The 12,516-nt window shown below is 39.4% G+C and overlaps 1 protein-coding gene across 1 annotated transcript in view; it reads left to right on the forward strand.

Moving 5' to 3' along the window:
- Nucleotides 1-12,516, forward strand: part of LOC122064088 (callose synthase 7-like) — a 102,415-nt gene that overhangs the window by 20,540 nt on the left and 69,359 nt on the right. The window contains exons 9-11 of the mRNA XM_042627794.1: nt 7,010-7,144; nt 7,222-7,298; nt 7,419-7,506. Of these exons, the coding sequence (XP_042483728.1) occupies nt 7,010-7,144; nt 7,222-7,298; nt 7,419-7,506 (300 nt within the window). The remainder of the gene's footprint in view (nt 1-7,009; nt 7,145-7,221; nt 7,299-7,418; nt 7,507-12,516) is intronic.

Below are 12,516 nucleotides of genomic sequence, written 5' to 3' on the forward strand. Positions count from 1 at the left end.
TTGGGGGGGGGTGGACTTTTTATCCTTTTGGAATTTGATTTTTAAACTATTTATTTGGCATAAATAAGTGCCAAAACACAAGGCGGCATGCAGTGCAATAAGGCGACTGTCGCCTAGGCCCCAGGCAAACCGCCTGGACTCCTAGTCGTCGCCTTGGCGACGCCTTGACAACTATGGTACAGGCATACCATGACATTGCCATTTTTTGTTAGTCGGAGGAATGATTTTGTCGGCAGCAGCAATCCTCTAGCGGTTTGGCATTGACAGTAAGAGGAACAGTTGTACTTGACTACTAGTGTACTATTAAATGGTAACAATAGTACATCAGAACAGCTTGATGAGTCATCGTCAACTCTTTTTGGGAAAGGGTAACCCAATCTAGGATATAGATCACCAAGACAGAAAGGCAATGCAAATGTAGACCTACTATAGCTGCTTGGTGGATGGGACTGATATAGTTTTTGGGGGGCTAGGTATGAGAAGATGCCATTACCAAACGAAGACCCACCTTGTGCTTGGCCCTCATACTCAATGGGGAATGAAGAAGGCGTATATTGATCATGACCAACATACCTACCATATGCGGCATGGAACTCTCTATGGAAAATGAGGTGCATGTCACTATCTTGGCTGTCCATACCCACCATATCCACTATTCTCTAGTCTCAGGTCTCCAAGTGTGCCAAACAAGCTCGTAACATCTATCTCCATGCTATGCTCCGCATCTGGTTTGAACCAGCAACATGGGCCTTTTGAGTAGCTTGAACGTGTGGGGGCACATGGATGATGGACCGTGGTTGGCATGGTTGGCATCATGTGTAGCATGATCTAACTAAGGCCCTCCCATGAACTAGATGGGCTTCGGCTTCGGCTTCGGCTTCGGCTTCGGCTTCGGCTTCGGCTTCGGCTTCGGCTCAGGCTCAGGCTCCAACTCTGCTTGTTCGTACTCATTTCATAGGGATGCAAATATATCACCCCTATCACGACCATCTTCACTATCACCACAAAGATGCTATCTTGGAGGAGACATCAAAATAGATGGCATTCCAAATCTTGTCAAACAAACGAGAGTTGGAAGTCCATCTATGCAGATTCCTTTGGATTCAGATATGGTTGATGGTGGCTCCGAAAGCGAGCTTTCCAATAGTGTCACAATTGGAAGAACATGCATAAGTCATGTCAACCCAGATCCATTCTTTACTAAAAAGGAGCACTCTTCTTCTCGATGGCTAGTAACGACTAAGAACCTTCTTCCAGAGTGGAGGAGAAAGGGTAGAAGAAAAATAGATGGTCCACATATTCAGTACCATTCTAGCAAAGACAGCAGGAAGAGGGGACCTGAATATGCCAGAAGATTAGGAAAGACTTGGTAGGAAGGCAATTGGAGGTTGCGAGCCAAGCAGTGAATTGTGGTGAGGAATGTGGCCTTTGAACCAAATGATGTTATGCCACGGGACTGGAGGCCGCTTAGAGCGGATAAAATCCTAAGGAGAGGATAAACTAAATAGCCAGAGGAAGAAGGCCTCCCTTAAATGCAATCATGTCTACCCTGGTGTCTTAGGAGAACGGGAGGAATTCTAGACCAACTGTCCGGGAGAGGGGGCCAGGGGGAGACATAGAAGGGGACCAGATACCATCACGAAGGATGATATCCACCGTGGCAGACCAGGTCTAGCCAGAGGAGTAGATAGATCTGGTTCTGCCAATAGAATGGAGAACTCCAAGAGGGTGCCAAGGGTCGAGCTAGAGGGAGGTAGAGGAGTCGTTGCCAATAGAGTAGTGGATGGCCTCGAGGGCTTTAGGTTTGGTGCTGAGAGTATTGCGCTAGATCCTAGAGGCATCAGTAGATTGGGAAGCAGTCCAGAGAGAGTCCGACTTGAGGAGGGTGGAGTAAACCCTAGAGACCTAAATGCTTTTTTGCTTGGAAGCAATCCTCCAGCTGAGTTTGAGAATGCTCGCAGTGTTAACATCTCTGATTCTCCTAAGGCCGAGGCCACCTTCAGATTTTGGAAGGCACGTAGATCCCCAACTGATAAGGTGAAGGAATTTTGAGACCTCACCTTCGTTGTAGAGGAAGGAATAGAGGAGGGACTCGATGGCCTAGATGGTGGTGCAAGGAAGGGAGAAAATTCCAGACCGGTAAAGATACATGGATTAAATTATGGATTAAATCATCGATAAAGCAAGCTCGAGACGACCAACATAGGAGTAGCATAAGGGAAGTTTGCCATTTGGAAGGCTCTTTGGGAAAATCTTCAATTATTTCAAGTTACTGTGCTAGGGGAAACAACCATTGCCAAACAAAATCTCGTCATTGGCTCCAACTTCAAAGGACTTCCCCAGGGAGAAGGTCACATTGAAGTTGGAGGACTATGCTCTAAGTGGTTGTCATGGGTCCTCCATCTACAAGGAAGATTTTAATGGTTTCCAGTGTGACACCTTTAAGAGACTTGATGACACCAACAATTGCATTGACGAGTTGAAGAAGCAGAACGAAGACATTTTGCAATACTTGAGGACCGTATCTATTCACATGGGCCTTCTAGAATCTTATTAGCAGAATGTCTAGGATTCTTAATTTCCTGTTGATGTGTTATTCTCTTAAATTAGTATGTCAGTTTTAGCATATCTAGTATTGTGAAGTCATAAGTCAAATTTTGTATTCATAAATGTTATGAAATGAATTCTCTTGATGATGTAAGCTTGGCTCATGTTATTTATTTTCATAAAAAAAAAACTCATGTTATTTACCCTTATTAAATTATGAATGAATTGAAATATTAAGACTCAATTTTTTCATTCTCATATTTAAATTTCTTTTTTCATGCATAAGCTAAAGGGGAGCTTTCTTATTATATTTTTAACCTAGCATGAATTTAGGGGGAGCCCCATGCCTCACCTTTTGTTGATGAAAAAAGGGGGAGAATGACCTATTTGATTCTAAATTGTAATGTGGGAGAAGACGAATCTTAAGGGGAGATATTAAGAACTGTTTTTTCTTTTTCTCTTTAAAGTATCATATTGTTTGTCATCTTCAAATTGTTGGGGAAATGCCCATATTCCCAAGTTGAAAGGGATGCCCCAAGTAGGTTTTGATGATAAAAAAAAAAGCATTTGAAGAGCTAATGAGTTGCCTTAAGTGTTATCATATGTAGAAAGTCAAGTTGAAGTGCCAATATGATGTAGACTTGAAGCCACCAAATTCAGGAAGAATACAAGAGTAAGGAGCAAAAAGTGAAGTCAAGGAGTCAAGTTATTGAAGATCACATTTAGTTGTAGGATAGAATTAATGCATTGCATATTATTTTTGTACAGTACATAGCATGACATCACACACACTTCACATAACCTAGATGGACCCTAGGTGAAGCCCAAACAACTTCAAAAAATGACATAAGTATGATAGGAGGTCATTGGCAAGAAGTAGGAAAGAAATTAGCTTAAGGGTTGCTGAAAAACAGCAACCGTATCCGGATAGCTTGCAAGCGGCTTGACGGTTGGCTTCTAGAAGTCAACTGGCACAGGTCGGATGTGAACCGGCTCGCTGGTTAACCCCAAGATTGTAGACAGTTTCCAATATAGAGAAACCGGCATACTAGTTGGAACTGGCTCATCGGACAGAATTCGGATGATTATTCCTATTCCCAATGGCGATATTCTAACATCTTTAATTGGTCAACCGACTCTCTGGTTTTGGAAAATTAGACCCATTAGAGTGTAATTCAGACAGGGTTTTGAAGGAAATAAGAGCGCTATTTGATGGAGTACTGTTCATAATTGAACACACCTTACCTACTTCAACTAGCAACATTAATTTAAGCATTCAAGTTTATTCAATTCAAGCTATAGTGAGAGCTAGCACCTCCACTCAAGCTCCAAAACTGATCTCACATTGGCCTTCACAAGTATCATCTCCTGTTCACTCTCATCAATTGAAGCATACAAGGAGACTCAAGGTGCACATCACTTATACTCATTTGGACTTTCACAATGGGTGGCATACTCCTTGTTTGGTAATATGCTTAATTTTCTCATTCATTTAAATTGTATTATTCTAGGTTGAGCATTCTAGTTTTGCATTAGTCTAGACCATATGTAGTCTTTTGCAAAGGACCCTCTCATCCTCTTATCCTTGAAAAATATTTGTAAAGATGAATTTCCCCTTCTATCGTATTGTAAGGGAAATAAATACTAACGGAACCCTCAAGCTGAACTCAAATGGAATGGACGTAGACTAAAGGAGTCAAACCACCAAAAACCTACTCTTTATTTGTGCCATTGCCATTTGTGAATTGTTTGCCTATATCATTTCGTATCATTTTAAGAATTTATAATATTGTTTTAAATCGAAAAAGAGGCCAAATCCTCTAGTGGTTACCTATTCACCACCCTCTAGGTTATCCAACACACCATGCACTGCCAGGGCCTTAGGCCCTCTATTCTATCACTGCCTAGCTTCGCCAGGCTTTGCTAAGAGCTCCTGTTCATCGCGCTCTTCTGCCAGACCCCTACTATGACCTCTGCTTCCTTTCGATCATCGACCAGGTCCTCTCTGCTCCCTTGTGATCACCAATTGAGGGCCCCTGCCCCCTTGACCTCGTCTATAGGACTTTGCCAAGCCACCATTAGGTCCCTTGCGGCCCTACCCTTTTGCGATTTCTACTAGACCTTCTCCTGGTCCTAATTAGGCCGCTTGCCCTCTTCCCAATTGTTACCTGAATAGTTGGACTCACCAAAGTTGCTAGGGCTCCTCAAATTGTTCTTGTTCACCGCAAGTCTGTTAGGTCTCCTTCCGGGCCCTTTGCTTAACGCTAGGATATGCTAGTACTTGTTAAGGCTCATGCCCATGTTTTGATCGTTGCTAGACCTCACCAAGGCCTGCTGCCTCTTTCAGCCACCATTTAGGCCTCCTGCAGGTTGCTACTAAGGCTTATTATGATGCTACCTTATGTTGCTATATTGCTCTATGGCCTTCTATTCTTTATTAGCTGATGCATTGGTGACTGCTCTCTATCTCGGGATTATTATTTTTATTAATATATATATATATATATATATAATTGCCTCTTAACAATGGTGGAAAGTAGTACATCCTCTACAAAAAGAGTTGTTGGTAGTGTGGTGGGTCATTTTGGAACCCATGGCCATAACCCAACTCTTCAGATAGAACCTACTAAATTAAATGGGATCGACTACCTCACTTGGTTTTGGCATGCCTCCTCAGTATCTGAAGTGATAATCTATTGGAATATCGGACTGTTGGCACCACTAAATCTATCGATACAATTGCTTCAAATAATTGGTTGGCAAACGAAGGTCTTTTCATGTCTTTCTTGTTGAACTCAATGGAACCCAATGTCAGCCAAAATTGTCTTGTTGAACTCTGCCAAAGAATTGTGGGATGTAGTTAAATAGACCTATGCACAAACAAATAATTTGGTTAGATTTATGAACTTTGTCGGCAAGTCCGTGAGACAACTTAGGAGTTATCACTCCTTCAAAATTTTATAGAAACAATTGGATATCTTCTAGTTTCCATGGCTTGTACTTTTGATGCTAGTACTTTTCAGAAAGAGCATGAGATAGAAAGGATGTATGATTTTCAGTCGGAGGAAAACTTGATTCAGTATCAGCAACATTCTAGTGGTTTTTTTTTGGTGAATAAATAATTCATTAATACGTGAAAGAAACTATATAAGGGGAGGAAAAGAGAGGGGGTGGGGAGGCAAAGAGCTAGCTAGGGAGAGGGGACGAACCCGAGGGGAAGGGGGAAGGCATCAACATAATCCAAAAGAGGGATCACAACAAGTACAAGAGGGGGGGGGGAGAAGGAATACCCTAGGAGACAACAATGAGCCTGTTCCTTGGGGAATCCATAACACTACGTTGGGGGAGGGAAGCAATTTTGGAGCTGACATCGAAGTAGATGGCATTCCAAGTCTTGACAAAGGATCTGGATTTGGCCGTCCATCTACAAAGGTGTCCCTCCATCCAGATGTTGATGACAAAAGCACAAAAGGCAAGCTTACCTGCAGTATCACAAATAGAAGAAGCACCAAAAGTTATGTCAACCCAGATCCGTTCATGGCTAAGAGGATGAGCTGGTTTGCTAGTCAGCCAGCAACTTCTATGGACCTTTGTCCAGATTACGGAGAAAGGGTAAGAGAGAGAGAGATGGTCACTATCTTTCTAATGGTTTTGATTTGGCCTGGCACTGATTTCAATACTAGGAGTCTCGAATTCTAGGATGAGTATGGGGGTGACCCATTGCTGGTATTGTATAATTGATGACTCTGATATATGTGTCTCTTTGTGACAAAACCAAGTATGATCCATGATTTATCATTTATGAAATGCTTTATAATTTGATGTTGAATAATTTATAATACATATTTATGTTGTTTTTCTTGAATTATGTGTTTAAGTAGTAAACAATGTGTGGAATAGCCCATATTAGACACTATCAACCTAGGGTCTGAAGTCAAACTATCATTTTGTATCTGAATAATTTTTTATTTTTTTAATCTAAGGGTTCCACTATGTTTAGAGGGTCTAAAGTAGCGTGTACTAGAAGTTTCAGGACTAATTTGGACCCTGAAACCAAACATTGAATCATGCAGTAAAAAGGGTACAAGTTTCAGCCAAAATTTAGGTTTTGACCAAAACATTTCAGTTTCGAGCCTGGTCAAAACCAGCCTCTAAACCGAAACCTAGAACCTTGCCACTAACTAGTAAATAAGATAAACCAACGCACTCCACAATGATCATTTCTTCTTCTATTTGAATTAAAAATGAGAGCCTTTAAAACTTTAAATCAAAATCAGAGGCTTTAGACATGTGCTACTTCATAGATTCCAATGTGTTCGTGCCATTATTTTGGCTGAGATGTTATTTCTTCTTTCTTTCTTTCTTTCCTCTTTTTTTTTTTTCTGCTGAAATTTTGTATCAGAAATAATGATCTTTCCTCATCCATGAAAGCTAATTATCCTTCTTTCTATAAACCAATAAGATGGCAAAAGAGCTAGATGGAATTCTGCGCAGCAATGTGCATTTAGTTAGTGGAGGTACAATTCAACCAGCACACCAGGGTGCGGATGCATTTCTGCGTGAAGTTGTGACACCAATTTACCAGGTCTTGCGCAAGGTAATTACCATTGTTGCAATTGTGGTCATTTCTAATCAAGGTCAAATCTGATCTTCTGTTGTTGTTTTGAGGAAAAGGAAGCCAAGAGAAACAAAGGAGGCAAAGCAAGACACTCAAAGTGGAGAAATTATGATGATCTAAATGAATATTTTTGGTAAGAATGCTTAGATTTTCTTTTTTTGGGATGTTTTTGGAGTATAGATTACCTTCACATGCTACGTGCTTTATCTTAGTATTCATAATATGTAGTTGAAATTTCTTGATTTATTGGCAGGTCAGATAAATGTTTTAAGTTGGGGTGGCCAATGGATCGTAAAGCAGACTTTTTTGTGCATTCTGATGAGATACATCCTAGAAATGAGGTTTTTATCTATGCTTGCCATTACAACTGGATACAGAAATTGAGTTTTATCTTTTTTTTCTCTAGCTACTTGGTCAACATGTTGTCTGTTGTATACAATAATTTTTCATATTAAGCTGGCTTTGGACCTTCTTTTCCCAGATGACATTGAGAGCATGATTTTTTCATTCTCTGATGCCACAAAGTGAGAGCTGCGATCACTCATTCCAGTGTTGGGAACCTGATGGTACTGATTAGTGATTACAGTAATGAAAGTACCTATCATTGTAATCCTAGGGGTAGACGTTCCCAAGAATGGGATTAGGCATTTCAAAGTGGATGAATAGGGGCAATCATAATGGTTTTATTGGGCATAGGACACTTGTTTGCTTTACTATAGCAGTATAGCCTTTCACAAAAAAGCATAATCAGGGAAGATTTCAATTGAGTTTTGTAGGAGTTTGATGAAAGAGGAAATTGACTAAGGTCCTATCTTCATCTCCTCTTTTATTTTATTCTTTTTTTCAAAATAAGAAATTGAAGATAAAAAAGAATAGTTGACAGACTGATTGGCATTCTTTCTAGCTTAGGTAAAGCGGTAGATGAAGGCCTTTTGTAAAGAGGTGTCATATTAAAAGTTCTCACAGCAAGTGCCAATTATAAGATCGACTTAAAGAAGGCTTAGGACCAATGGATAGCGCTTCTGTTTGTGTGTGGTGAAGATGGGTTTTGATTGACTGGAGAAATTTCGTGATTAGCATATTTCCCCTCTAAAAATTTCATGATCACTTTGTGGTTCCCCAAAAACTATCATCCTTGTTTCATGGGTATCTAACAAATCAATCACTCTTACTCTTCATTGTGCTCATAAGTACTAGGGAAACTTGTTTCCAAGGCACGGGTGGGGACGGATGTACCCATGGGCCATGGTATTGAAGGTTAAAACTTAATCAGGGACTCCTCATTTCCATTATGCTGATAAACCAATTGTACTGTTTTGGGACATTTGGTGATTCAAGTAGCCAATCTTTCAGCCATTCCTAGATTCTTTGAGGTAGTTTTGAGGCTATGGTGGAACAAAATCAAAGCATTCTGAGCAGATGCCTTTCATATGACCTTTGACTTCCACTGTGGCAAAGGGATGAAATAGGCTTAAGCCTTTTAATGATTGAAATAATTGCTCTCTGAAAACAAGTCACATTTGTCTAAACTATTGTACTGGCAATAGTATGGTGGGGAGAAGAATAGTTCCTTTTCAAGGGTGCTCCATGAAGCAAATCGAGCAGACATGGCTATGAATCACAGTATCAGGCTTCAAATCCCTCATTCATGATGTCTGAAAAAGGAAAAACCTTTCCTATATCTTTGGGGAAAAAATAGTTGTCTGGGACTCTAGATAATGGATCTAAAGCTATAAAACTAGGCTATTGGGCCTTCATTGAAATGCCAATTCTTCCACATTATCAATATGTTCGTCAAAAGAATGTGTGGGGTGATGCAGATAAGTCACTAAATGGGCTAATTTTATTGGAAATAAGCCTTGGTCTGGGTTTATTATATGTTGGGCTTTTGATCCTTTGGGCTTTCTTTGTAATAGGTCACTTTAATGGGCCTAAAATATGGGTAGAAAGTAGGAAAACGAGATTTAATTCATTAGTTTAGTTAGAATCTTGTTTTTAGTCTTTGTTCTTTGTTATTTCAGTTTACTAGTCAGTTTAGGTTTCCTAGTGTTAAGGATTAGGTTAGGCCTTTTCTTTTTAGGTTTGAGTCTTCTATAAGTGTTTGTAAGGGGCTACAACATTAAACACAAATTTGTTGATGAAATTGCAGCTTTTTTCTCCCAAAATTCTAAGAAAGAATTTCTTCAATAGCTGAGATAGCTATGGGTGAGAGGCCCAGGTTGAGATAGCCATCCAACCATCCCACTCACATCTATCCCGTCTGAATCCTTCTTCTTTTCTTTATTATTCTTTCATCATCTTCTTCATCCAACAACAAGTAAGTATTATTTTTCAATTTTTTCTTAAATTTCTTCAAGTCTTCTAGGAGGTTGGATGCTACACGTTTTTTCGTATTAAGCAATTCTGCCATCCGATCGAACTCAAATCTTGACCAGACATTCAAGAACTCTAATTTGGAGATAGATTCAAATCTGGGCTCTTTCTGATGGCTTAATCTTGAGATATTTGCAAAATACTGATTCTCTCCTTCCCTTCTTAAGATTGGGAAAAGATTATTGTTTTTGTTCAAATAGTTACTGTTTTTCTTCCGTTTGTTAATTCAAGTTAACTATTGAAATCGGAGATTGTTCGCACTTTGTTACCCTAATTTATGAACCCTAATTTTAGGCTAAAATTATGATTTTGTTTTTCCTCCATAGTTGCTGTCTTATTTCACTCCTAATCTTCATTATTTGCATTTGGACCATCCTTGAGTATAGATCTTTGTCAACCGGCTACTGTTTGGATTCTTTCAAATATATTACTATATTGTGGGGACTGTGTTGTTGCACTTAAAGGGGCTTTATCCTTTTTTGGGATCATTACTCTAATTAAGAGTGCCTTTGTGAGCTGCCAATTCTCTTTTACATTTCCCTTGCCAAACTAGGTAGCTTTTGGTGAGGAAATACTAAGAAGTTCTTTTGGTTAAATTAAGGGTATGTACATTAATGAAAATTGAGCGTTCTAGTTTTAGTGGGATAGGGCTAAAAATGTTTGTCAGCATAGTTGTCAAGGTGACTAACTAGGCGACCGAGGCATTGGAAGGGGGTTTGGACATCTCGGCGACCCAAGAAGGCGCCTAGGTGACCCAAAAAGGCGACACCTTGACAATTATGGTTGTGAGGTTCTGCTTAGTGGGAATTAGTCTTGCGCAGATAATTGGTTCTTTTAGATGTAGTGTTTTCCAACTTTGCTTGTGATATAGTCCTTCTAATGCCATCTTATTTGTTAGTATTTGGGAAAACATCACAGAGACTTCACCAAAACACTAGAAGACCAGCTTGCTTGATGTGTCTCAATAGGGAAACATAAGGAAATTTGATTTTGGTGGACAAATGGACCTGGCTTCAGGCTTGTTCATTGCTTTATAGATTGATCCCCTAAAATGACAGAATGATAATGAAACCTCTTGAGTTAAGGAATGGTTTGGTGGGCATAGAGCCCAACTAAGGTGGGACTTGACCATTGCGGGTTGATTGCTTTGTAGGATGAACTTCAGCACATTTGTTTCTCCAACACATTGACGCATGCTTAGTGGCATGACTATTGACTAATTTCCAGTGTGATGGTTATATTATGGATCTTTTGAGCTTTTGTTTTCTGTATATTGATGTACCAGTGACAACAGTCACCCAAATCACTGTTGTGTCATCAATATGTAAGAGGAAAACAAAAGAGATGGCAGGTATTTTAGGTTTTGAAAAGATAGATGGAAAAGGTATATTGAGCATTGAGGTTAAGTATTATGGTAAGATGGCAGTTGATGGATGGCTACTGCCTCCACAAACAAATCTCTCTCAGAAGCATAGTTGTCATGACGCCAAGGCGAACCAAGGCGGTGGAGGGTTGTTCGAGCGCTCAGGCGAGAAAGCGCCCGCCTTAAGGCGAATAAAGCGACCAAGTGTTATATTTTATTTTCCCTATTTTCTAACATTATTTAGTAAGCTATATATACCTTGTATCATAAAAAATCAAGATTAAGCAACATCAAGTCATTAAAAATCAACATTTAGCCATATTAAATAAAAAAAATTAACATTAAGTCATATTAAGTTATAAAAAATCAAAATTTAGAGAAATGCTCTTGTTCTATAATAAGTTTGACTAGTCAAATGATATTATTTTTATATAAGACTTTTTGTATTAGTTATAATATAAAACCAGCTTTCCAACAAGTCTAAGATTACTTAATCTGAGTTATAATGACAAAGTTATGCTTCGATCAAACTTATTTTTAAGTGTGCTAATGCTGTTAAAATCACTTGAATGAAAATAGTTTTATGGATATCAAAACAAAAAATTATTTTACTGGACTTTCGGTTTTTAACAATGTTTTAACATGATAGAATTTATAAAATTTTCATAATTGAGAAAAACTTCAGCATTTAAAAGTTGAAAATCGCCCCTATGACCAAAATCCAGTTTTTGTTCTTGGATTTGGGGGTTGACTTTTTATCATTTTGGAATTTGATTTTTAAACTATTTTTATTGGATTCAAATAGGGGGTATTTGCTTATTTATGAATAATTTCTTTAGTAAATGAAAAATATTTACTTAAATGATATTTGGCATAAATAACAGCCAAAACACAAGCCGACACGCAGTGCAACAAGGTGACTGTCGCCTAGGCCCTAGGCAAACCGCCTAGACTCCTAGGTTGTCGATGACTGCTTGGCGATGCCTTGACAACTATGCTCAGAAGTGGGAACGCATGACACCTTCTATGGATTTACGGAGCTTCCATGATCTATTTAAGAATAATGAGATTTTTTCATGACTATTGACATGAACCTAATGCGATAGCAATATCATCGCTGGACCAGCATGACCAGGTCTGGAAACCCACACCGTTTTTTGGTCCATAAGGGGTTGGCAATGATTAACTGATTTACTTTAATTTTTGGGTTAATAGGAAATTGAATACCATGGAGAAGGGGGGGAGGAATATACAGCCCCAAGGGGCAAAGAAAAAATAAACAAAACCAACAGAAGGGGCTACAACCCAGAAGGGAAGGGTGGTGGGGGAATCAAAATAGAAGATGGTAATCCTCAAGAGGTTACAATGTGATTGTTCTTGGGGAGACTTACTACTTGGAGGGCACGGATGAGAGAAATTTTGGAGGAGACCTCAAAGTAGATGATATTCCAAATCTTGCTAAAAGACATGGAGTTGGACGTACATCTACGAAGATTTCGTTCCATCCAAATGTGGTTAATTGCCGCCCCGAAGGCAAAATTCCAGCAGTGTCGCATATGGTCTTACCCACAAAGGTCGTGCCAATCCAAATCCATTCTCTAGAGACGGGTAAGTG

The sequence above is a fragment of the Macadamia integrifolia genome, unplaced genomic scaffold (assembly GCF_013358625.1).
Source record: "Macadamia integrifolia cultivar HAES 741 unplaced genomic scaffold, SCU_Mint_v3 scaffold1516, whole genome shotgun sequence".
NCBI lineage: Eukaryota > Viridiplantae > Streptophyta > Magnoliopsida > Proteales > Proteaceae > Macadamia > Macadamia integrifolia.